General features: G+C 38.7%; 1 protein-coding gene across 2 annotated transcripts in view; it reads right to left on the bottom strand.

The window, feature by feature from the left end:
- LOC125732896 (receptor tyrosine-protein kinase erbB-4-like) overlaps window positions 1–27812 on the bottom strand; it is a 174124-nt gene that overhangs the window by 18621 nt on the left and 127691 nt on the right. For both annotated transcript variants that reach the window (XM_049005999.1, XM_049005998.1), the window contains exons 6-20: window positions 24746–24864; window positions 23912–24053; window positions 23018–23131; window positions 22511–22637; window positions 21390–21463; window positions 20373–20463; window positions 19360–19559; window positions 19119–19251; window positions 17121–17214; window positions 13831–13985; window positions 10611–10655; window positions 8713–8845; window positions 5487–5609; window positions 4905–5003; window positions 1213–1398 (exon numbers count right to left, since the gene is read on the bottom strand). In XM_049005999.1, coding sequence (XP_048861956.1) covers window positions 1213–1398; window positions 4905–5003; window positions 5487–5609; window positions 8713–8845; window positions 10611–10655; window positions 13831–13985; window positions 17121–17214; window positions 19119–19251; window positions 19360–19559; window positions 20373–20463; window positions 21390–21463; window positions 22511–22637; window positions 23018–23131; window positions 23912–24053; window positions 24746–24864 — 1835 coding nt within the window. The remainder of the gene's footprint in view (window positions 1–1212; window positions 1399–4904; window positions 5004–5486; window positions 5610–8712; window positions 8846–10610; window positions 10656–13830; window positions 13986–17120; window positions 17215–19118; window positions 19252–19359; window positions 19560–20372; window positions 20464–21389; window positions 21464–22510; window positions 22638–23017; window positions 23132–23911; window positions 24054–24745; window positions 24865–27812) is intronic.

A 27812-nucleotide genomic window follows, 5' to 3' on the forward strand; every position in this document is an offset into this window, starting at 1 on the left:
ATAGTATGAAGTATAAAATATGTTTAGAAATTTTTGAAAAACGTGTGTCTGGATTATGTGTAACATAATTAGGTCTGCAATAAAATGTACATCTTTAAAGCAAAATCCCTAACATTATTGATTAATATTGATTAATAATTGTTCAAATCATACTGATTTAGGGAACATGTAGCTATGGAGTTGAATACATGGTAGTGATCAATAAAACATGTTGCCATGGAGCATAAACTAAAGCAGCACAAATGAAAATTTCAATGCCACAAATGCAGCATGAATGACAGATGGATTTGGTTCAAATTGTATGCAAATAGGGGGCCAACTTCATAATGGTGATATCACTATGTAAAAAGCATTTATATCTCAGAAACTAAAGCAGCTCAAATGAAACTTTCAGTGGCACAAATGCAGCACAAACAATTCAGATTGGGTTGGTTAAATTCTGAAATGTATGAGACCCCAACTTCATTCAGGTCCTAAAATAAGATTTGTGTACTTTTCCTGGCAAGTAATTCTTGAAGTTCAAGAAGAACTTATGTTATATTCACTTGCGGATGTATTATCACAAGTTACAGTATTTTATTGAGAATTCTATTTCTGTCTAGGTCCTTCTCAATACATGTTATTGCAGTGTTTGACAATATTTCCAGAACAATCTTTGGCAAACATCATTAAAAATTATTTGAAATTAGAACATTTGAAGTCAGAAGTCGTCAACATGTCTGTTCTTTTGTCTGGTGCTATTTTAGGTGTAGGGACAAAGTGCAAGAAACAACATCTCTGACGGCTTATGTAAAGGTATTTTTGAAGGGCATTAAAATTAAGTAAACTTGCTGTCAGGCACTGTGATTTTCATCACTCCCACTTCAATTCCTTGTTTGTGTAAGGGTGGGAGGGAGAGGATACAAATGTTATTCTTTCCACTATGCTTTCTTTAAAAGTAGGACAGCTTCTGAATAATGTTAGGTTTTGTATTAAGAACACATCATTACAGTTTAATTTCCTTTATTTTGCTTTAACTGGTAAAAATGTGCACATTATTATTATTATCTTTAAATATTAGCTTATATATGCATTATCTTTGCACTTTGCCTTTTTGACAATATATATACACACACACACACACACATACACACATACAGATATTTGTCTGTGCACTATTTTCTTGCTGACATACCCTTAGCGTTATACGGTGTGGATGGTTCTGAGGCCTACCTTGGCAATCTGGACACACCAGTTAAGTAGCAGCTGGGAGCCAATATGGTCCTTATGCTCATGCACATAGTCCAGTAGGCATCCATGGGGCATGAGCTGTGTTACCAGCTGGATTGTGGGACTCAGGCAGACACCCAGAAGTCGCACCAGGTGAGGATGGTCCATGCTGGCCATGATCAGGGCCTCCTGGGGGTGAGCAGAGACAAAATGATTTCATGTAAAACATGATGCTAACACTTTCCCAGCCAGTGCTGGTTGATGCTCATTTGGAGCCCTAGGCAGGCTTCACATCAGAATTTAGTTATCAGACCTGCTGAAAATGGACATTTTGACACCTAGTACCCTGTTCCTCGATCAGAACCACATTAAACAAATACAGGAAGCTCCAAAATATTTTTAACTGACATATCCTATTAGGTATGGGAAAAAAACACTATAAGGTACATTTAAGCAATATAATTAATTTCCCCTGGAACCAGCAAGATATATCTTATCTTATCTTACAAATCTATTTCTGTATTATTGCAATATTACAGTATAATGAACCAAAACACACTGTACTGTAAGCTGGTATATTCAACATCTACACTTAAACCTCATTTATGGCAAAACTGCACACAGCAGGTCATGTTTGCAAACTGACAAATGGTTCTGGGTTCTCCTTTCTGAAGTGGAGGGCCAAAATTCCTCCGCTGCCAGAGACTGATCAATATATACAGAAGGCATTTATTTGTAGTCATTACTTGTAAAGTTAGGCATTTTCCAAATATTAAATTCTGACTAAAGTCTGATAATCTGTTTAAAAAAATAAAACGAAGAAAAAAAACCCAACTTTTTTTGTATCCAAATGGAATACTTCCAGGACTGTTAAAGAGTGCCAGGGTTGATATTGCATACAACCTAAAGTAACCTCTTCTCGCAGAGTGTAATAACAATGATGCCTTATACTAAAAAAAATGTGAGCATTGCTCTAAATAGCAGTCCGGGATAGAAGCAGCTTCAGGAATCAGTGTCACAGCTACAGTAATAATCATGCCTGCCCTTAAACCACTCCTAATAAACAGCAATTAAATCTTCCTTTGTGGAGATAATTGCCTTGCATTGGCCAAATTCTAAATTAAACTGTTAATTTAATGATTTATTGGTCTATGTTTTGGTTTGTCTATCAAATCCATGGCCTCTTTCATACAAAATAGTTTTATGCTTGAGTTTTCTCTAATGCTGAGATAGAAGAGAGATCAATGGAGAGTATCGCTTGTGTGTCTTTGACAGATAGGCACAAACAAACTGGAAATCTGCCCATAAGGACTGAGATTTGGCTTTCTCCATGTATGCCTCTTTTGCTTGGGATACGGGGTGACACTTTATCTGATGGGGCACAAATTCTTAGTAATAACTCAGTTACTACTGAAGTACAAATTATGAACAAATCAAGAACAAACACATTTGTTACTTGAGATAAATGCGCCACGATTCATTAATGATGAACAAATATGAGATAAGTATTTATCTTGTGTTATTCATTACTTCTTCCTTTGGTAGTCCCTTGAGTAATTCACAAAGGTTTGCAGAATTAACAGATATAGTAACAAATATGGTAACTGCTTGAGACATGCATCACGATTCATTAGCATGAATTAGCATGTGATCAGTATGTAACCAAGACTTTGGTTTGTAGTTAATTAATTCGCAAGGATATTATTTGTGCCCTATCAAGTAAAGTGTTACCAGATATGTATTTGTGGGTGCCCTTGTGTGTGAGCCTATAGCAGGAGATGCTGATGCTTCCAGAATATACTGTGACTGTCAGCACTGAGATCATGTCTCCAGCAAAGAAGAGATATTTTAAGAGACTGCTACAGAAATAGATGAAGTACCTTTAAATTTAGATATAGAGAGGCAGGAACCTCACCAATGCTGTGTAATGTAGACGAATAAAGTCTTGTCAGAGATATTTCACAAATTACAAAAATGGTAAAAGTTAAGGAATCTTTATAAAAATAATTTAGAATTTGGTGATCAGTGGTTATTGCTGACACACCACAGCACACAGTGCATGACAACGAAATGTGTCCTCTGCATTTAACCCGCATGTGACATCGGTATGCAGCAGGTTTCCTCCGGGTACTCCGGTTTCCCTCCACAGTCCAAAGACATGCTGAGGCTAATTGGAGTTACTAAATTGCCCGTAGGAGTGCATGTGTGAGTGAATGGTGTGTGAGTGTGCCCTGCAATGGGCTGGTCCCCCATCCTGGGATGTTCCCTGCCTCGTGCCCATTGCTTCTTGGATAGGCTCCGGACCCCCCGCGACCCAGTAGGATAAGCGGTTTGGAAAATGGATGGATGGATGGTATGCAGCAAGTTAAACTACACTATTTAAGTAATGTTAAATTCATTGTGACTTTTATCGATTATGCAGAGAGTGGCAGTTAGGGTTAGGTTTTAGTGTGATATGCCAGCGTATAACACTATGGAAACAAAATATTGGCCACAAAAAAAGCTAAATACATGAACCAAAAATATCTGTTTTTATGCGCAGCCTATCGTGGCATAAAACAAGCAGGCTGTGTGTGGCTCTGTGGGTTAGGGCTCCTACGTCTGGCAGAACGATGCTACTGCAGGGCCATTGAGGGAGGCCTGTATCCAGTTTGTTGAGGGGGCCTGGATGACTCTGATCCACACTTGCATGTTGCTTTGGAGAAAATAAACTTTTCAGTTTTTTTGTAGCGGATACATTTCAAATGCGGTGGTTTAGATGTGTTTATATACATCTGTGTGTGTGCATGCACATAGAAAAGCAAGGACAAACTGTCAGTGTATGGTGTAGAGATTGTGTTACTGTATGCATGCTGATGATAATAGTCTCTCATATTACTTGAGATACCACAAAACCATCAAAAAACTAAGTACTGGCTGAAATATAAAAACTCTCAAAACAATTTTTCTAATGGGAGTAATGCGAGTGAAACGGTGCCTTGACTTTCATAGAAACACAATTATTTCAATAGCGATTTACGATAAAGGACATTTTTGTTCTATACTGAAATCTTCAACATGAACATCCCTTATATGTGGGGACATAAAACAGCGGCATGACTAGGAATGAGGAAACATTACATGCAATAAAAATGCAGATGACACTGCTGAAATGTATGTTAATGAGCACTAGGACCCTGTCCTTTGACAGGCACTACGAAGCCATCTGTGTCCAATTAGTGCAAGCCAACCTAGACGCCTCTGTTCTGAAATGGTAACACAGCATCACGGTACATTTTGATTTCACTAAACAGAGGACCAGTTACGGAGACCCTTCTTCCTCATCTGCATATAACCCTTCCCTTCACTAATTGTGGCTCAGAAAATCTGACAGGGAAATTGCTCATCAGGCCTGCTAGCTTCCTCTTCCTCCCCTACACAGGTACAATGACACAAACCTCTGCACTTGTGTGACGCAAAGATGAGCTAAAAATGGCTCAGTCGTAATTTCTGTACTGTCGTAAAAAGGAACACCAGACTGGAATGTCAGTGGTGTCTTTAATTGGAATCAGACACCTTGAGAAAAACGTATAAAGCCAATGAAAAGCCATATAAATTCATGCATATACCTTAAAATATACACTGTTTCACCCAATTTTCTGTTTATTAACCACTTTTTATAACTGAAAAAACTGTCCTTTCATGGTCATACTTACGTCCATGAACTCCACATTGGCCTTGGGTCCCGTCGTCTCATTCAGTATCTTTATTGCCACAGGAATCTTTACTGTTTCCCCCTCAGGCACCCAGATACCCTGTGTGTGACACAAGCAGTGAGCAAAAGCAAAACGTATGGCCTTAAACTTTATCACGAACAAACTTATGCATATACAGAATGTATCTGAGTGGAATGAAATTTTTTGAGTAATAAAGCAAAATATCGAAATGGTCAAGAAAAACAAGATGGTGTGTTTGAGGCTGCCCTTCCTTATCTATTCCTAGTCTGAAAAACATTTAGATTTACTTTGTTCACAAGACCAAGTGTCTTCTACACTCCCCCTTTTAACTTTGCTACCACACTACACTGATGCTTCATTTCTGGGGCAATTTATCTCAAAATGAAATCATGTGTATATCTTCATCCGAGCTTATTACTTTGTGAAGCAGTAATAAAATCCATCAAATACTTTTTGACTTATTACATTCACAATGTCATCTGCTTTCACCCTTCCCATTGCTGCTACTAAGCAGTGTTGTTTCAGTTTTTTACTTTTTAGTTAAATGGGAAATCAGGCTACCTTATAGACAATTCCGAAGGCCCCTGACCCCAACACTTTCAGTCGCTTTAGCTCTGTCTCCTTCAGTATGCGTAGTTGAGCTTGGTTTGGGGCTGTTCCGCTGGGTGTGAGGGGCTCCACCAGCTGTGTGAGAAATTGGAAAACAATCCCATTGATGATTCACACAAATGACCCATAATGCATGCCATATCAAAATATATTGCAGAATTATTAAGCAAAGCATGGCAAAGTAATACAGCAGTACTACAAAACAATACTGCACAAACATATTTATATATTGAAGCTTCCTAGTACTCTTGAACGGCAAGTGAAGAGTTTTCCACAAAACTGTTCCTTTCCTCATGAAACAAAACTTTCCACATATTCTGTGCACCTATATTCAATGAATGAGTGAGGGGTATGGCGTGTAATTGAAAGCTTGTAAACACCACAGGTCCCGCCAGTGAATAACTGGGGATTCTCACGTAGCAGAACAGCCAGAGAGAAGATAATGGCAGCAGATTAAGTAAAGTACCAGCTCATTTTCTTTCATTATGAGTCAAGAGGTAATAAGCAGGACTAAAACACAAACTGGGACTGTGGCCACTTCACCATTTAACCGAAATTTTAAATGAGAAACTGTAAAAGATGAAACTGTAGATGAAACTGTAAAAGACACTGATTGTGGCTGATTGAGTAGCCAATCCTGACCGAGAGCTATCTCCAACTGAGGTGCTAAGTAACAGTCCAAGGACCGCAGATGGCACATTGTCAACAGAAAATTCTGAATGGCTATGCAATGAAGTGGATTGTGATTTTAATAGCAAATGACGACAGCAGGAGTATCACGGAAAACCATATCAATTATGCCTTGACATCTGCAATGTGTATGTGCTTGTGTATGTGTTGATATGCAGCTGCGTTTCTGGACCACAATGTCCCACAATAAGTTAAAAATACATTCAGACAGGCAGTTCAGCTACAATGCCAAACCCGCTGGCGCAGACAGGTCTGGAACAGAGATGAGGTCTCTCTGGCTAGTAGATGTGGGGGGTGCAGAAAGACAGACACAGTAATAGTGAAACGCCTGGCCTGCTAAACTGTATGCTGTTAGAAGCACAGGTTCACCTATGAGCTGTGACTCACACTTCACTTTTTCAATCTCATGAATAGATATAAATGCGAGGTTAAAACCATTTTCATTAAATGTATCCCAGAGTGGGGAAGTCAGAAGGGAGAAGTGAGAGCGTGTAAATTGTATTATGACAGATTGTCCGTTCTGATCGAACATGGTTGTTATATCAGGGTATGAGAATGAGGAGTGGAACAGAATGAGCCGCCCATTCTACCCATTTACGAACAGAAAAACAGATCGAACTAACCCAAGCAGCAATCCTTACAAATAGAATTTTATTCAGGAGATTTTAATTTTATGTTTTTATTGTTTCTCTTACCTCTACATGACTCTACATGCAGCAGATTAGGCTCAGAAAAGTATCAATTCCAAAAAATTATGGAATTTATTTCATTTACTTATTGCATTTTTATTTATGTACACGGCCTGCTATACTTACTCCCGGTATATTGTCTAAACTCTGTTTAGATTGCAATGGCGAGGAGTCTGTAACCTTAATATATGTCTACATGTGATCTACATGTGCATGCTGTTATCAGCCTCGGGCCCACACATGCATTTATTCACCCCTGGTAGAAACATCAATTTGCCTAATCGGCAAACTCCACATGCACAGGGCAGAGGTAGAACACCTTATAGCTGCAATGCAGTAATGCTAGTTACAGAGCCACTGGGCTATGTGAGATGTAGAATTTTGCCATAGAAAAACTGTTGGTGCTTTTCCAATGCCACCAAAAATGGAACCAAACCCCATTCGTACCTGTGGTGATATGGCCCTGCTTACTAGTATGTGTGAAAGCATGACTAAACAGAGCTGGTTGTGTCAACACCATCTGATTGGTTAAGATGCATGGAGATACCATTGATCTGCATTGATATGCATGGATTATCTGAGGGAAAACACAGCATATTCCATATAGTATTCATTTTTAGTAGTATCACACATTGCACACACACTTTTACTTGGTTCACGGTTGTAAAAAGCTAAGGATAGTTAGCCTTCCTGCTGAGATTGTGAATGACTGAGATAATTGTGAATGTCATGACATGACTACTCATTGATGATATGTAGAGTTATTCGTAGAAGATGGGAATGGGGGAGGGTATTATTGGATGCGATCTGACAGGGGAAGCTTGCTCATTGGTCAGATTACCCTGACTGCAAGTTTAACAACATGTTATTCACAGTCAAGGTAGGCATGTTATTGGTTGAATGAATAATTCATTTATATGGTACATTACATTTTCACAAAATATTCAACAGGTACATGCCTACCTAAATTGATTGGCACAACACCAGTGGTGGGTAGCACTATTTGCAGGGTCGAGGGTTTGAACCCTGGCTATCATGTGCTTGTGTAGTTTGCAAGTTGTGTCTGCATCATGTGGGTTTAGGTTTCTCTGAATTGCTTCCAATGTATGTCAGTACACCCTGGTATTACATTCTTGGTGTCCCCTTGCCTTGTGTCCTATGGTGTCTGGGATAGCCCCCCCCCCCCCCCCCATTTACCCTAACTAGGATAATTGCTTGGAAGATGGATAGCTGAAGTTCTTACTCATTTATGTTCTTATTAGAACTTTTTAAAACCAGTTCTTCACACAACGATACTACCTATCCCTTTGTAAAGCAATTCCTTCATTATCTTGGGTGAAGGATCACTTTTAATGCTCAGTCTAGCTTTCTGTTCCTAACCACTACACCCCATTAATAGAATGCTCTCTAATGATGTACTCCAGTAATAGGAGACCTTCTACTATAACACCCCAGCAACATGCTGCTCTCAAGTGTCACTCTCAAGCAATGTTACACCATCCACCTCCATGAAAACAGCATCCCAAGTAAAGCTGAAATGTATGTATATGTATTTCTTCCGCTACGACTTGCTAACAGTATGCTTCCATCACCTCCTCGGGCTAATGGTGTTCCCACCACTTTCCAGAACACATAATGAGTTCTTTCCATTGTTTTAATGAATACTCACAATGATACATTCGATAGAATTTATTGTGACAAGTGACTGAGAATGTACCTGTGTGATGATCAATTTTGATTCTAATCACATTCCCTATAGACAAGGCATTGTCCACTAAGCACCGGCATGAGTTTCTGACCTCTGTCTCCAGAAAGCGTCTCAGGGCCCTCTTCTTCTTGATGCTCTTGCGGCGAACGCAGACAGCCATACTCATGGCTAATATTACTACTACAAACAAACCCCCGATCACCCCAGCTGCAATAAGGGGGGTCCTGCAATGAAGAGAGGCAGTGTAAGACAGTAAAAGTACATATCCTCCTGAGATCCAGGGCAAAAAAAGGTTTTTCAGTTTTAATTTCAATTTTTACGCAAATTAAGTGTTGGGATGGTAAAAAGCATTACCCCCCTTATACAGTATGTGATGTCATCTCAAAGCCCTAACTGTCCTCTTTAAGGAACAACAGGACCTAAAAGAGTAGCATGTATAGTATGAAAGATATGAGTAAAAATTTAATGTCCTCTACAGAGGACAAAAATGAATTGCTGGATCTCAGGAGGATATTGTCTTTATATATATTACTAAACCAAAATAAAAACCAGGCAACATTTTGGACAGGGTTATAACTCAAATAAAAAAAATAGCAAAGGGAAATCATTTATCTTTAAGCACAATAGTCTTGCCCCAGAAGCCCAGAAAATAACAAACCGTACATTCATTTGTAAATACAGATGTCATCATAACAGGACAGGAAAAGATTATAGTTTGGACATAGAAAATACTATAAAAAGAGATGGGAAACGATGTATAACTTATGTATAAATGGCAGCTGGGACAAATCCGTATATGTTATCCATTTAAATTTATTCAGTTGTAGAATTTTGGGTAGAATCATGGGTGGAGTCTATGTTGATATTTCGACTGTCCTTGCATGCTGAATTGGGAGATTGCATAATTGTGTCTATGCCCATTAAGGTTTTGCAATCAGTCATCCAATAAATGTAGGCTGACACTTGCTACACCTTTGTACAAAGGGAAAATACCATCACTGCAAAATTGAGTTACTGTATGACAGAAATTGAATGTCTTAAGCTCTGTCTTATCTTGTGATAAAATATCTTCGCTCAGGCATACTAATTTTTTAAGAAAACACAATCATCTAGCTATGTACTAAACATATGGATGGACAGTCAAAAAATTTTAAGCAATTTTTCTCAAACTAGGCTTCGGGTGACTGCATAGTCATTGTGTTTTGCCTTTGTAGGACAGGACAGTACATTAATGTATCCATACCATAAAAACATTTGAGCTCAGTATTAAAAATATAAGCGAGCAGTTCAAAGTGTAATATTTGAGAGATTATATATTCTTCAACAATATATTCTTCTATTCAAATGCATTAGTATCAAACGCAGAAAAACTCTCACTCAGCTGGTTCCCTGCTATTTGTGGTAAGCATTACATTTTTTTGAGACAAAGGCAGATGCAGGCAAAAATTACCAGATATGCGGATAATGCAAAATTAGAAGATATACAGAAATAAATTATAGAGGGAGGCAGAATGAAAGTTAGTAAAGGAGATGCACAGACAAATGTCTATAATAAACTCCCCTTTGTCTCCATGAACATCTTTCAACTTAAACCATTGACTGAAACAATCATCTGGGCCCCTCATTACCTGTCTGGACCAATAATCTATTAAACACTGCAGGAAAAAAAGTCAGTGGCATGGTGTTACCCTTTGCCATGTTGGTTGGTCAGTAAGTAACGCTCAAGTGATTCCAGAACTGAGTTACAGGGAATTCATAATCTCAAGTTGTCTATGTGAGTTACTGCTAGTAGGAAAACAAGCACCCATTGTGAACAGCCCCTCAAGAATGCACAAAATGAAGTTCACTATTCCAGTCATGTTTATAGTCCATAAAACAAAATGTGAAGCAAAACAACAAAACAGAACAACGCAGAAACTGTTAAAAACCATCAATGACAGTAATGTACCAGGGGAGAGGATAACAAGATGGTCAAATAATGACAAGTACCTGTCCATCATCCCCACACAGTCTTGGATCCGTGGCCCAAGGCACCTGACAGTGAAAAAAAAAGAGACACGTTTCAATTGAAACCAACTGCATCTGTGTACCTTCTATCAACAAAGACATCAATAAGTTCACAGTTTGTGGAGAGACCCAGAAGGGCCACCAGAGGAAGTACAATGACAATGAGATTTAGATTGAAGTAGACTGAGCGCTAATGATCTCGCTGGGAGGTGACACTCTATCTTTATATTCATTAGAATTTGAGCATTTAGAGGGATAATCCTAAACAAAGAGAGAAAACCACAAAATATGTGTGAAGCAGATAAAAATGTAATGAAACACGAATCTAAGTGTATGATCTAATATTCAGTCCATATACAGTCGAGGCGTGGGGGGGGGGGGGGGGGGGGCATCCAGAAAATTCCAAAACGCGAATCGTTAATTTCCCACATGCCATACAGTATGCTAAATCCATGGGAAGTTATGATATGAAGATACGAAGTATATGGGAGGATGTGCGTAGGTTATATGAAAATATTATGACATTTTATATAAGGGACCTAAGCATCCATGGATTTTGGTATCTGTGGGGCTTCTTGGAACCAATCCCCCGCGGATACAGAAGGCCTGCTGTACTTGCAAAAACGTCCCACTGTTTCACATGTTCAGAAATGCAGCAACTGTTAAAATATCCCAATTGTTATGACATTACTAATAAGAATTAACAGCCTTAAAATGGTGTATGTGAAACATAAATTGCATGCATGACACAGTCATGTGTGATGGGGATGGGAAGATAGAATTATCTTTTTTTTTAATGGGCCTGAGATGGGACCAGTACAATAAGTACAATTGAGTGTAAAGGAGAAAATGAGACTCTGGGCATAACTTAGAAAAGCAAAAACTAGCATGTGGTTGGCAGAGCAGATGTCATGATAAGTTAACTTATGGGGGCATAGAGAAAAATGTTGTTTTAAAAAGTATGTTGCAATAATGACACACACCCAGTCACCTGACATCCCTGCAGCCGTGGGCCTAATACATAACTTCTTAGTTTATATAGCGAACCAACCCAAAATAAAGTCAACCTGCTTTTCACCTGAGTTGTAAAAGAATACAAATGGAAGAATAATATAGGGGGTGTTTTGCTCAGTTCCAAAAAAGAAAAAAAAAACAATTTCATTAAAATTACCTCAACATTATACAGCTTCAAAGTGTAATATAAGGTGTCCATCTACCCTTTTGTTGCTGACAGTTTGTCTACCTATATTTTGCACACATGCAACTCTCTACTCAATTGATTTATTAAGCGGGGATGAACAATATCAGTCTCCATTTTCTATGTAAAGCAATTGCTAAGACTCTTTTTGTATACTATTGATTTACCAAAAAACAATTCTGTCATTTTGAAAATGAATCGCAGTAAGATCCTTAGAACTGCATTATAAAATTGGTATTATTATCAATATTATCACATGCAAGAACATAAAACATATATACAGTAGAACTGCCAATATTAGTAGAGCAATTGTTTTAATTTGCCTGATCTGAGTCTGCCAGATATGAGCTATTTAAATTTTAATTTACTTTGAAATTGATTCATGCATCAAAGGATGTAATTAAATAGTATAGTTATAGTTGGGCTGTCAGCCGCAAATCTACATGGATTTTACTGTATCAATTTGTTATGCTGGCCTTTTGACAGAGTGACTAAATTAACAGAAGGCGAAGAGCAATTTTCTTGTAAATAGACTGGCTAAATAAAATTATTTAAATTTGTGATTGTGACCTAGGGGGCGGCATGGTGGTGCAGTGGTTAGCACTGTTGCCTCACACCTCTGGGACCCGGGTTCAAGTCTCCGCCTGGGTTACATGTGTGTGGAGTTTGCATGTTCTCCCCATGTCGTCGTGGGGTTTCCTCCGGGTACTCCGGTTTCCCCCCACAGTCCAAAAACATGCTGAGGCTAATTGGACTTGCTAAATTGCCCATAGGTGTGAATGTGCGCATGTGTAAGTGAAGGGTGTGTGAGTGTGCCCTGCGATGGGCTGGCCCCCCCATCCTGGGTTGTTCCCTGCCTCGTGCCCATTGCTTCCGGGATAGGCTCCAGACCCCCCATGACCCAGTAGGACAAGCGGATTGGAAAATGGATGGATGGATGGATGGATTGTGACCTATTTATCAGTTTCAGGATTAGAACCTGTTGGAAAAAGCTGTGAGAAAAACTGGTTATCACAATCCTCCATGAGTACATGCCTCCCCTCCAGGATACCTAGTCATCCTCCAACTCACAAATGAAGAAAGGATTCTCTCCTAGTCCAGTTATCAATTTCAGGTCATCAGATACAGATTTGCAATGCAGCACCCTGGATTGGTAGTCCAGCATGAGAGTAATCAGTCTTTAGATGGGGCTGATTAGAGGGCCACTTCACTCCAGTGATCAGATATAGTCACTGGCAAAGAGATGGATGCATCAAAGGTGAGTCCTGTGTCTCACTTTGATTTTGGCACAGATTTGGTTTAGGAGAGTGTGATGTCAGCAGTTTGATCTTGCACTTTGAGATTACTCTGCTCGACAGCAATGTCCCTGGCTTGTGCCTGTCTGAGGGTTTCAATGTAATATAACAAAACCAGTTCATTTTGTCTCCAGGATACAGGTTACCGAACTCTATTAAAATTGTGAATTAGACTGTGCTGGGTGTGAATAAAAGGCAGAACTTTGGTGATCCTCAATAATGAATACTTTGTATAATTAATTTCAAACTCAACAGTTCTTTTCAGTATGTGTCACCCACACATACACACACACACACACACATATATATATATGTATGTATATATATGTATATGTATATATATATATGTATATATATATATATATATATATATGTATATGTATATATATATGTATATGTATATATATATGTATATGTATATATGTATGTATGTATATATGTATGTATGTATATATGTATGTATATATATATGTATGTATATATGTATGTATGTATATATATATATATATATATATATATATATATATATATATATATATATATATATATACATATATATGTATGTGTGACCCAGTAGGATAAGCAGTTTGGAAAATGGATGGATGGATGGATATATATATATATATATATATACACAGTATAAACACATTCTTCATAATTCATGAGATCATGTACAAACCACGCATGGTCATGAAAGCCTGTGCCTTACCCCTGGGTACAGTTAGAGTGGCAGGGGCGGCACTCTTTGTTGACTTCAGCGTACTTGAAGATGAAGCTGCTTGCGCCTTGTAGACCATCTGGGCATTTCTCTACGCAGTTGGGACCATCTTTGAAGTGTGCACATTTTACACACTGGTCAGGGCCCTGTAACATGGGTGGGCAGAGAAAGCAGTAGGAAGTGAATGTAGAATAAAGGAAATGAGTTGCCACTTACTAAAAAAACATTTGATTTTTTTTCTGCGTAATATTATTGTGCAAGACTGAAGGGAGTCTAGATAAGCATTTTGAACAGTCAGCTGATATCACGAAAGCATTTTGCTATGTAAGGCCTTGAGATTTCAGAAGTAGGTTGATGTCTCTCACATGAATGCAGGAGAATCTATAGCCTGTTCTTGGAAAACTCCATAAAACCCTGAACTGTTGAGCTGCTGTAGTGGTTATTTATATAGGTGTCAGCTTCCACAGACAGGATTTTAACTGCCTCTCGAAATAAAAAAGTAAGAAGAAAAAAAAATGCCAGGCCAGGCCTGGCTGATGCATCACTGGCTTATTCAGAAATATACCACTGTCCCTACAGTTTTGTCATTTCTATTCGGTTTGGCATAACCTTGGAGCTCTCATGCCATAAAATGGAAAATGTATCTTTAAATGCATCCTATTTGTTTCTATTTTCCCAGACTGGGTGACTTTCAGGCTTACTTTGTAAACACATCACTAAAAGTCTAAAGATTTACATAAATGCAGTTCCAAATACAAATACAACAACAAATAAAAAACAATAACAAATAAAAATAAAATAATACAGAACAGAAATTTTAAAAAAGACTGAGAAAATTAATGTTTTTCTTTATTGATTTTGCTTTAACCGTTTTGCCATATTGCTTTGAACTATTGGGTCGCGGGGGGTCCGGAGCCTATCCCGGAATCAATGGGCACGAGGCAGGGAACAACCCAGGATGGGGGGCCAGCCCATCGCAGGGCACACTCACACACACATTCACTCACACATGCACACCTACGGGCAATTCAGCAACTCCAATTAGCCTCAGCATGTTTTTGGACTGTGGGGGGAAACCGGAGTACCCGGAGGAAACCCCACGACGACACGGGGAGAACATGCAAACTCCGCACACATGTGACCCAGGCGGAGACTCGAACCCGGGTCCCAGAGGTGTGAGGCGACAGTGCTAACCACTGCACCACCATGCCGCCCCCTGCTTTGAACATTTAGCTTTTAATTTTACCAGATTGCTTTTACTTTTACTTTCTTTTAGTTTTGTGGTATTGCTTTCAATAAAGCGGCAAGCTGTCAATCAACTGTCTTTAGGGATGCCTTCATGCCCAAGCTGAGTAGTCAATTCCATTCAGGGGCCTTGTTGAGATTTTGGGCCCCATGAAAGCATCATCATATTATTATTCATACTGGGCCCTCAGTCGAGGCCAATCCAATTATTTTCCAAATTTTTTAGGGTCTCTGTCACTCAGGTCCCTTGGAATTGTCCTAACCACCCCCTTATGAGGCCCCCTGATTCCAGCGCACATGAATCCTGCTTTTGACTTGTTTTCCAATTTCCAATTTTTTGCTCAAAACAAAAATAGAAAAAACGGATAACAAGCGCTCACATTCTGTTTTGTTTTTTTTTATTTTTCATCTGACACAAGGTGTTACCCTCGTATGTGACAAGAGACTTGCGAAAAATGCTTTAGTTAAATTGTGGTCACGTTTTATCAATTCCATCCCACGATATGTTGAAACCTGGGCATGTTTTTATTAAAGGCGCATTCACACCAATTTCTGGAACCAGAATCTTTTTCTGGAACCAGGGACTTTTGTCATGTTCACACTGTAGGAACTTGACACGATTGTAGTTCCTTGCCGGCAGTTCCAGAACCCTTTTAACTACCTACTCCAGACTAGGTAGTTTTCCTTCAAACACAAACTACTGCGGAGGTGCAAGGATAAACTTATTGAGTGGTTGACGACAAGCACCAGTGTTAACTTGACTAAACCTGGGCAGGGAGGCTTGCCCAAAGCCAGTTGATTGACAGCTTGTCCTTTTGGGGTATTGAAAAAGCAATAGCGAAAAACAAAAGCAATACGGTAAAAGTAAAAGCAATATGATAAAAGTAAAGTAAAAATAATATGGAAAAAGCAATTTGCTAAAATTAAAAGCAATATGGCAAAACCAATATGCCAAAATTAAAATACGGTAAATGTAAAAGCAATCCAGTAAAAGTAAAAGCAATACGGTAAAATTAAAAGCAATACGGCAAAAGCAATATGGTAAAATTAAAAGCAAAGAGAAAAAGCAAACACAATAAATTAAATCATTAATTTTCTTATTCCTTTATCTTTAATTGATTTTCCTTATTATTATAAAGCATGTAAGCCAAAAGAAATACTAGTGATATGTATTAACGAATGCATAATAAAAAAATGAAAATATAATGTCAAAATATATTTTCAATGTTTTGCTGCCTTTTTGTATTAGTACTTCCATAAACGCTCATGTATCTCAGATATGTCTTTCAGAAGTCCAGAATTACGTAAGTCAGTATTACAAGTCAAGAGCTGCCTGTATTATAAATTTGTGTATATTTTGCTGTTTTGTTTGTTTATTTGTATTTATTAAAGTGGGGCATCTATTCTGTGATGTGTTTTATATCCTTAATAGCCATATTTTACATCATAATCCAATGTGAGTATAGTACTACAGATTCAGAATAATCTGCAAATAATATTTATATCACAATGAGACTAAAGAAAAGATGTTTTTAATAGGACATTGAAATAATGACTATTTTCAACTAATGATGCATACATGATGACAAAGCAAGAGTGGTTCAGAAATGATACAGGGCTTTTCTCAGTGGCTCAGTAGTTAACATTGTAGCCTCACATCTGCTATGTTTCTGCAGGGATACCACTTGGTACATGTATGTAAGGTTCTGTGAACTGGTTTGACTAACTGTAGTGAATGTGTGTGCCTTGTGATGGACAGGAAACCCATCCTGGGTGTATTCTGGCTCACATCCTGTGTATTCTGGGATAGACTTCAAGCTGAACAGGACCCTGTACTGTACTGGATCAGAGATTATTGGAAATGGATGGTTTTTTGAAATAATGAACAATATATAAATAGGTATGGGCAGAATGATGCTTCATTAACCTAAAGCAGGATGTGATGGATAATTGATATGAATAATTTGAAATGGCAAGGAAAGACATGACCACCTTCAGTCAGGCTGAGATATTGGTTCAAATGTGGTGATTTTTACCGGGCCGTGGCAGGTCAATGCGTTGTCGTCAGCCTTTTCACACTGGCTGTCACACTCCACACACACAGAACCGTTGCCGAACTCGCGGATATCCCTGGTAACAGAGAGAATGAAATAGAATCGTACTGCTTTTTCTACTAAGGGATCCTATGCAGATTAATAATGATGACCTGAGTGGTGTATTATACTAAATCATGTAGGATCCGTTGCCCCTTAATTGGCCCTCTTTCTCAGTTGAAAGTGTTCTGACTGACTAACTTCATAAAATACATTTTTTGTTTCAGCAATCAGTGTGCTATAAATTAAACCAACCAGTTGAAGTAGTTTATTCAAGTGGCGTAAGTATTTAAATATTGCCTTATCATTCTATCTTCCCGTCTTCTCTGGGGTGTTACATTTTCTCTGATATTTTATAATAAGAAACATGGCCATTTGATTAAAATTAATTAAGCTATAAAAAGCTGAACAACAGCAGCGACAGGAAGATGTAAATAGATCCTGCACCCTGGTCAATACTGCAACCAAGACAAGTGCAAACTAAGTGCTATAATTAATTGCCAATTAAACTATAAATATGCTTGGTTTTGTAATGGATTGGGGATAAGAATAAAGGAATTATTGAAATGGATTATCCATCAAAATAAAGTGTAACAATTAAGGTAAAGTAGAAAAAATAGTTTATGCGTTGAATGGGTCCTATTGTTCGAGCTCAAAGAAGCCAACCGTCTTTGCCAGCAGGAAAATTTGAAACTTTTTCTGACTACGTACAGTACTGAGTGACAAAGGAAAAGATAATAACAATGAATAATTCCACATAATAGAATTAGTGTAGCACTCTTTTTATAGCAGTCTTTTATTTGTTTTTTATGCTGAAAGAAATTCAAATTGTTGAAACATTAGCTATTTGAAATAAATGAGATATTTTACTTTTTTGTAACTAAGATATTGTAGAAGCTACATTAAGGACATCCCGTGTTAAGGTTCATAGTAGGGCTATACATGTATGACCGTGTTTGCTGTGCTCCACCCCACCCCCCCCAAGCTCAGCTGGCTGGACTGTGATAACACCCCCACATGCCTGGCTCCAACATCACGATTATCATCCAAGCTCACACAAGGGCACACTGCGCTTGTGATGTTGTCCCCTTTTTAATTAAAAAGGATCACTTTGGAAGCCAAGAAATGAAATCATTTTTTTTTTGCCTTTTTTCCTGTTCTACTGGTTACCGTTCCTCCTCTTGAAGAGTATTAGAGCATTTTGAAAACAGCAAAAATAAAAATAAAAATTGCCACAGATACACAAGACTAGACTTGCTAAGTCCAATACAATACAATACATAATACCATTTCCTTTGAGCAGTATTTCACCTCTTAACAATATTACACTATTATGATCAGTTCTGTAATATTTACAGTAGATGACTTTATTTTCAGACCATATTAAATATATTTGCATGGCGTCTATTCTAAGGAGTACTTGCTGCCTTTGATTTGTGCTCCCCCTTTAACAGAATAAAAATTTTGATTTTTTTTTTTCCTAAGTAGCTACTCCTTCCAGATGTTCTCCACCCAAGCTGAGCCTGTTTGAGAGAGCTTATAGTTAATTAGTAATTTTATGACTATGCTACTACTCAATCAAAGGAGACTTCTGGTTAATTTGCTGTACATGCTTGTCTGTTTTATAGCATAAATCTTTTCTCTTCTGTTGTCCCAGTGTTTTGGTGTTGAAGGCTTAAATAAACCCAAGTATTTTTCTCTGCATTGTTCGTAGGACTTTGTACCTCATTGGCACATCTGTTTCAATTATGGTCGAAGCATTTTCATACTATTAATTTTACTTTTTAACAGGATTTATTGTCGTTAGTCAGCTGCCACTTTGACCAACATCACTTTTGCTCTAATATATGTTGTGCAACATTCAGAGAATGAATACACTGCTGATGTTTTTGCTCCTGACGGTTATGTGTTGTACTGTACAGTATAATGTGACATGCTCACCCCTCATACAGATTGCAGAATTCCACACATTGGCGACCCCTCTTGAAAAATCGGCAGGACAGGCACTGGGCTGGCCCAGGACCCCAGCAGCCGGCATCAGAGCACAGTGGGTCACACACCATCTGGTCCTGGGCTATAAGAAAAGACTGCTATAAAGACTGCCCTTCCAGTTAGAACACACCAAAAAGCAGAATTTATTAGTAGTTATGAAATTACAGTAGGCAAAAGCTGTTATACTTACTACATTCCTTTGGGTCACGGTTGTTGCGTATCAAGGCCTTCTGGCTGCTAGTTCGGAACAGGCGGGTCCAATTTACTGTGTTGTAATAGCAGAGCTGGCTGTTGTTGGTAATGTAGACATTTCCTGCACTGATCTCACTCAGGGACTGTAGCTGGAGGGAGGAGATCCACTGCTGCTTGAGGATCAATAGGGAGATTCCACTGAAGGGGGGCAAGAGGGCAACAAGAGCAAGATAAGGGTAGGGGAACATGGTAGGGGGTTGGAAAGGGAGTTTCGGGACAGAGCAGGGGAAAGGTGCATAAAATATGAGGGGAGTGAGAAGTAGGATGTAGGAAAATATGGGGAGAGTGGAATAATATGAGGGATAGTTTAAATGGGTTGGAATGGGTGAACAATGTAGAGGGAAGGAGAAAATAAGTGGGAACAGAGAGAGGGAAAGATAGAAAAGGGGACATGTAAATTGAGGAAGGTGATGCAGGGAAAAATCATAGAAAAGGGTAGGTTGTGTATTACAGTAGTGGAAAAATAGAATAAAAAGCAAAGGTGATAGGATGCGAGAAAGCAAGAGATGAGGTTATTCAGTCTGTCAGCAATCATGTTATACCAAATGATTTTTTTGCAAAAGGCACAATGAAGTCTGGGGTAGTAATGTGGGGAACAACTACATGAGGATCATGAGCGACGATAGATATCCTTCATAGAGAAATGGATATTAACTAAAGCTGCCAGCCATTCATTTGCTTCTAAGTATTCTTTATGGGAGAGAGGCAGTGTGAAGCAGAAAGTACCAAACTGTAGCTTAAATTCATAAACTTAATACCTTGACCTAACATTAAGTTATGGTTTTCTTATGTCTGAGGGCACATAATGATATTATGAACTGTAGTGTTTTTCCCCTGAGACCTTCCTTACAGTAGCTTTCTTTCATATGTCTCACAATGATTATGCCAATAGTTGTTGCATTCCTTGGCCTACTAATTGAGTGAATAAATGATGGAACATTTATGTTGTACCTATAGACAGCCCTTCCTCCTATGATGGCCAGGTTGGAGAACACACTGAGATCTGTCATGTTCTCTGGCCAGGACTGGATATTCAGAAAACCTGGGAAAGGGGACAGGTGGAAGCTCACTGGTTTGTTACTGCATTCCATCCAAGATCCATGGCAACCAAACCAAACACAATAAGTTATGGTTTCAATGTATTATGTACAGTCACATTTAATAACAACAGAAATATAATTAATATAAATGAACAGAAATTACTTTTGCCTTGTCATGTAAATGGAAGCTATTGATCATCTTTATACATGCCATTATACACCTGGGAAAAAAAGTAATTTACTTGAAATGACTGAGTGAGTCCCTTGAGCTGCAACCATGGTTACGATCATGAAAACCCTTTTCTAATCCATTTAACTTACATCTGTCATAGGGTATGTTGGACAGGGCAGGTCAGCCGTACAAGCCAAAGGACACTGAGCGCTGAGACTAACACGATTAATATGCTTGCAATAACTACAAAGATCAGTCATAGCAATGAATGATTAATACTACACAACTAAATCGTAAGTCATAATTACCGTCATAAGCTGAAAATCTAATTATTTCCTAATATGGTCATTCAGTACCAGGAGTTCCGTGTAATCCAGGCATTAAGAAAAAAAGGTCTGTAGCAGAATGACATACATTTCACAGCAAATGCAAGTCAAGGGTTATATTTGTCGCATGCAAGGTATACAGTCAGACTATCACCTGCAGTGAAATGCATGGTGGTCGACTGCCATGGATGCTGGTTCACTCAGAGTCATATACAACAATAACATTAGAACCACCATGAATAGAGCTTGTTAGGAAGTATAATGTAACTTAATGATGAAGGTTGGATTCAGTAATTTCTGTATACTCCACTGTCCACAAAACAAAGAAGGTTAAATGCAGTTTTGCCTCTCTGCCACAATTCCAAGTACGACTAGGGGGTCCATTTCCTTTTTCAAAGATGGCAAGAGAAAATTTTTGATCATCTCTCACCTGTGATCTCCCTGACTGTGCGGAACACATTGAGCTTTTCTGGATCCAGTGCCTGAATGCCATGATACACATCCCTGGGAATTAAAAAAAGAGGTGACGAATGGAAGATAACAACAGCATGTTCATGCACCGTTATTTCACTGCTATTGGTGCTGGGCCTCAATCGCAAAAATAGTGTACAGATTTAGTGTACAGAGTGGGGGTGGAGTAGCTAGTGGTCTGGTGCAAAATCCCTGAATGTGTGTGATATAGATGGTTGTCGATTTCAGGAAGTGCAATGCTAATGACTTTCCATAAATGGCTCCTCTGTACAGTGTTGCTGTCCCCCCATGTTTACATAGGTAGGTAAGTCGGAACAACAGTAATACAGTACATAATACTAATAATAATACAGTAATAATTAAAGTAATTATATATATATGGTACTGTATTGTGCATAGAGCCGAGTGAACGCTGCTTTGCTGTGCTTTACACTATATAATGAATACTATATACTACTACTGTATACTATATACTACTTGAACATGGAATGAAGTTCACTTTCGGAGCACAATTCATATAAGAATTTATATCATCTTTACAAGAACTCGTTACAGTTCTACTATTTAATGAGAGAGAGGCCTGGTTTTCTGCCTATACTGTACATCCAATTTTTCCATTTGACTGCCCCAAATACAAACTCAAGACTAAATAAATGCCACCATTAAAAGATCTATGAGCAAGTTAATTAAGGTCTACAGAGTGCATTGTGTCAAGCAACTGCAGCAACAGAGGGGTCAGAAGGTGAAATTCATTCTGATAATCTCACACATTTCAAACCCAACAAAAACCTACTATCCCCTGTGTGAAGACAATGCAGCTGGAAATGAGTCCCTCACCAGATTAACTGACTCTCATTGGGGCAAGATGCTGAAATCAACCAAGAGAAAAGGGTATGTGTGCATTGGGGCTGAGGAAACTGTGATATCCTGCTCACAGCAGTCAAGATTGTGTCTGGCATGATCTTGTGTGGCTCTATAACATCGCTGCCACAAATATTAATGTGGAAGCATTGTAATGAGAGTGGGGCTCCTCGAAAGCACAGAAGCTCCCATAAAGAGATGAGAAGGAAGGATTCTCACCCTTTGATGCCAGTGATGAGGAAGACTAGGTTGCCATTGATCTTAGTGCAGTTGAGAAACTTATCGATGTTGCTTGAATCCACGGTTTGTGCTGTCTGTAGGCTGGCAGTTCCTATGCCATCACATGCTAGAATACAGACAAAAATTATATTTTCATACAGTTTGATAGCTGTAAAGCATTATGGTCATGTAAGAAACCATTAAGCAATTTCCAATTAAGATTCATAAAAAAATTCTTACAATCAATCAAACATAGAAAAACAGTCTTTATTAATAAGTTCCCAACAAACATTTGAGGTGTGCTCAGCATTTGCCAACTATTTTCCAGTTCCAGTAACCTTTGTATGACCCCCTCAGCCAATTATAATTTAAAATGCAACCTAAATAGTTGTATAAATATCTCCACCTCTCTGAAAGCAGCACTCAAAAAACAGCACGATTCAGATAGTACATACTGAATGAAAACCACGCAGGCAGAGGCAGAATGATGAAAAAAAAAGCGGGTACCTTTTGGGCATATATCAGTGCAGGGAATGCACATTTTGATGCGGTTTTCTTCCACCTCCATTTTATTGCTGGGACAGGCGCGCACACAGGAACTGTGGTCTACAACAAAGTTATCTGTAACACAGCAAAAGCAGGATGCATCTATAGATTAACATGATGCATGTTAAATATAGAAAAACCCGGTTACTTTCATTTTAATACTTATTAATAGTGGATAAGCCACATTAATCTTCAGAAAGTAGTTGTTACTCCTGCTTTAATTTTTATTTTGCCAAAAAACAGTTCAGGCACGCTTTAAATGAAAAGCGCAGAAGATAGATAGCAGGCACTCAGGCCGTGTCAGCATTGTTCTGGTGTACTAAGTGCAAGAGGCATTTTGCAGTGTGTCCTCTAGTCACTGCTTGGCATGTGTGCCAGTAAGCCTTATCATCATTACCATGTTCATAACTGCAGGATAAACTGTTAAATTTAAAGTTAGACTTTAGACCAGGGGTCACCTACATGGTGCCCACGGGCACCAGGATGCCCCCAAGCACCACATTAGTCACCCGCAGACCTGTCCTAAAAATAGCACAACTCACCAGTGAGCAGCGTCTAAAATTTTATTTTATCCTGTTGCTATTCTTCTTTAATCAAATTTGCATTTATATAGATTTGAAAATGACAATATCTAAAAAAAAAAAAAAGCATTTAAAACATGTTTATAATAAATGATTTTAGAAGAGTGTATCAAACGGGTAGCCCTTCGTATGGCTCAGTACCCGTAAAATGTTGGTGGCCCCTGCTTTATACAATGCACTGAAAAAATGATAAAAATGCAGTTTTCCAGTTTGGATAGTGAAGTTCACTTTTCTCCATGACAGTAAAATTTGGAAGAGGAGTGGCAGCACTCACGCGGACATTTTTTGACACAGAATGCCCCGTAGGTGTATTTTGCCTTGGGGTTGTGCTCCAGTTGGAAGGTTGTGGGGTTGTAGACAAAAGGCTGGGGGCACTGGGTGACGCAGGCGCCGCTGTCATTGAAGTTTGTGCAGGCCTGTGGACATAGGATGATGGTGCTTAGAGGCAAACGGCAAATTGTGAAACACTCCTTTAAGGGATTTTAGCAAAGATAAATGGTGGAGGTGCTGTGGGTATATATATAGTAACTGTAACATTTATCACCAGCTGCATTGTGTATTTGCTATATCTCACTGCATGTGTATGATTAAAATGGGGATTCAAAAAATAAATGAAAAAAACGCCTAAATTCAGAAGATGCATTTGTAATGCTTCTAATATCAAATCCAGTAAGTTCAGTTAGGTTAATAAGAGAAAAAATATATACATGAAATGCACATAAGAACACCCATATCTAAACCAAAGAAGTTTTGAATATAACCAAAAATTTGAAGTGTGCTAATAAAGTGCCGTTTGTTGTACAACCTAATATTTTTGTGAAAAAATCCTTGCTGCACATATAATTGAGTTCTATGTTAACAAAGTATTATAAGAGACTATGTCAATCAGCAATACAGCAGTATGAATCTGGAGAGGACACTGACTGTGCATGGGCACTGAAGCTGCACTCATTGGCTGTACATGTTCTATTACTGGGAATCTGCTGACAGTGTGCTAACAGTGTGAGAGCTGTCACTTACCCAACAGTGAATAATCAGTCACTGTACTGACTGTTGGTGAGCTATAACTGAGTTGGCTTTGGATATGTCGGATGCAGTCTTTACTCACAAAGCAGTCAGTGTCTTTGGGGCCAGAACAGCCCCCAGCACACTCCCTGTGGCAGCAATCACTGACGTAAGGGCCAAAGCAGCGGCCATCACACTGCTCAGCGCATATCATCTTCGTCACTGTGGAGAGAGACTAGCTGTCAGGGTCTGCCATATACGACGGTGAAAATAAAACCTGAAACCTGATTTGTTGCCATTTTCTAATCTTTCCAGTGTATCATGTCTCATCACACCTGCTTCGCATGTCTGAGTCAAATGATAGGTGTGACTATGGAGAAGCAAAAGCCCTCTAACACACATAGACCTGGGGCCTGTATCACAAAGCTGGATGTCTTGCTTAGCCGATAATTTGTTTAAGGTAGTCTGGGCTAAATGTATGTCAGTGTGTCTCAAACTGGTCCTCAGGGAAATACTGGTAGGAAGCTGGGAGGGAGCAAAGATGTGGACTTTCTGGTGGTCCTTGAGGACTGGGCTGAGAAACAGTGATGTAAGTGAACGAAGATAAAATCCATTTAAACTGGGGTACCTTACATCCAACAAGTTTTCTGCATAAACAAGAAATCCTGCTTTGTGATACAGGCCACTGGCCTTTCATCTACAACTGTACCCAAAAGGAGCTTAGCAATGAACGGAAATGTTTCTTTGGGATCTCATCTTCCCAGTCAGCTCCCTTTTAAGAGTATAAAAGATACACTATATGGGCAAAAATATTGGGACGCCTGGTCATTACACCCACAGGAAGTTTTATGACATCAATATGGAGCTGGTTCCCCTTTGCAGCTGTAACAGCTGCCACTCTTCTGGGGAGGCTTTCCTCAAGATTTTTGGGTTAGTCTGTGGGAAATTTTGCCCATTCAACCAGAAGAGCATTTGTGAGGTCAGGCGGTGAAGGCTTGGCTTGCAATTTCCATTCTAGTCATGAAGGAACAGAAAAGGACCTTCCTCAAACTGTTCATACAAAGTTGGAACCATAGAATTGTCCAGAATGTCTTGGTATGCATTTTGTTCTGTTCCAGCATGACTGTGCCCAAGTGCGCAAAGCAAAGTGTGAAAGAACTTGACTGGCCCTCACAGAACCTTGACCTCAACCCCATCGAACACCTTTTGGATGAACTAGAATTCAAATTGCGAGCCAGGCCTTCACATCTATCATCAGTACCTGTATGTATGGGCAGTATTTTGGTTTGTTTTAGTCATTTGTTGTAATAAATAGAAAAACAGCAAGATGGATGGACCTATAGATTCATGTATGACCTGGGGAAAACCTGGGAAGCATTTCAGCTAGTTGGTTTTTGTCATTGTTTTCAAATCTACGCAGGGAGAAAATTCTGTTCTGCTAGCAGCAATAGGTCAGAACCATCAAGCGTGATCAATCACCACAGTGCTCAGACTGCAATGTGGGCCCGTCATCTCAGCTGACAGAACATCAATGAATTCCATCATTGTGCATAGAAATGAAATGGAGCACTTAAAAAGAAATGACATGTCATCACACAAATTACCAGCAAACTGCAGCAGTCAGATCTATTTACTATTTGACATTTACTTAAATATCCAAACTAGCAGGGTGGAAAAAAAATCTATGTCATAAAGTATGCTGGACACCTTACATTTGCATTGGAAAATTCATAACCAGATGCAGTTTAAAGATGATTGTAGTACACATTACAATGGAAAAGGAAAACATTCTTTGAAAAAGATTCTTTGAATTAAAAAAAAACATTCCATAAAGCAATTTATACTGTGTTAAAGCATCTGATTGTATTTGTTGATGCTTCATGGTCTGATTTAAATGTATGTAGGGTATAGGGATAGAGCCTTCAATCTGATCATTTTAGTAAATTATATAAAAGATCAGATCCATCTCTGCACAATGAGGCCTTTGTTAAAGCAGTGACGTGGATAAAAGTTAAAGAAAAAGTATAAAATTGTATAAATGTTTTGAAATAAGGGTAATGTAGAATACTAAGAAATAAGGCGTATAAAACAGCCCTACAGCCTCTAGAGAGACCACAGAAATACTTGTAGAAGCACTACTTAGGGAGCAACCTATTCCCTAGAAAATACAGAAATTCAAGCTGAGCGTGGATTAATCATATTTACAATCTAATTCACTATTTCAAAAATAAATTTGCTGGTCATTGGTTATACAGTGATGTGAATACATTGCTTTTGAGAGCGCACAATCATGTACCATTTAACAGACAATTTGGAAACAAGTAGCAAGCAGAGATAATTAAAAGCTAATCAAACCGAAAAGCCATAAAGGGCTGGAATTTAGATCAAATTAACTTGTTAACATGGGAAGAAAAAAACATCATTGTATTTTCTTATGAGGCTACAGGGTAAAGATTGTGTGTCCTTTGCATGTAACAGTGATGTCCCTTACGGGTGTAAAGACTTTTATAAGAGAAAATTATTTTTTTCTCTTCCTAAACTCCTGCAAGGAATCCTGGTCAGCACCACTACTGGGTGGATTTAAAGGGAAAGAACCTAAATAAATCAGAATAGCTTCCCACATGGTAACTGATCCATCGGTCCATATATTTTCAATATCCACAAATAGAGTCATCAAAGTAAATTGGATTGTGTGGATGTGTTTCTGTATACATGTATTATTTTTATATTATACATGTTTTATTTTTATAGCATGACATAGTGTCTTAACAGCGGCTTGGCAGCTACATACTGTGAAATCACATTTCCAGAGCTGCAGGCCATGGCTGCTCATGGCCGATGCATATTCTCCCAATGATCACATTGGCTTCCGCCAGATAAAGCTTCCCACAGTCAAAGGGCATGTGGTTTGGGTGAATTGGGTGTCTCTAAGTTGTCCAGTGTGTGTGGACGTGTGCCATGTTATGGGCGAATATCCTATCCAAGGTGCTTTCCTGGCTTGTGTGCTTTGTTTCCTTGGAAAGGCTGTAGGTCCATCCAGGATACGCAAGATGGATAAGTGGTTATGGAAGTAATTATTACTTATTGAAGTAAATATATCACGAAGGACAGGACTTATCCAGAAGAACATCATACATGCTCATTACAGTAATTCTTTTGGGAAGTAATAT

The sequence above is a fragment of the Brienomyrus brachyistius genome, chromosome 1, assembly GCF_023856365.1.
Source record: "Brienomyrus brachyistius isolate T26 chromosome 1, BBRACH_0.4, whole genome shotgun sequence".
Lineage (NCBI taxonomy): Eukaryota > Metazoa > Chordata > Actinopteri > Osteoglossiformes > Mormyridae > Brienomyrus > Brienomyrus brachyistius.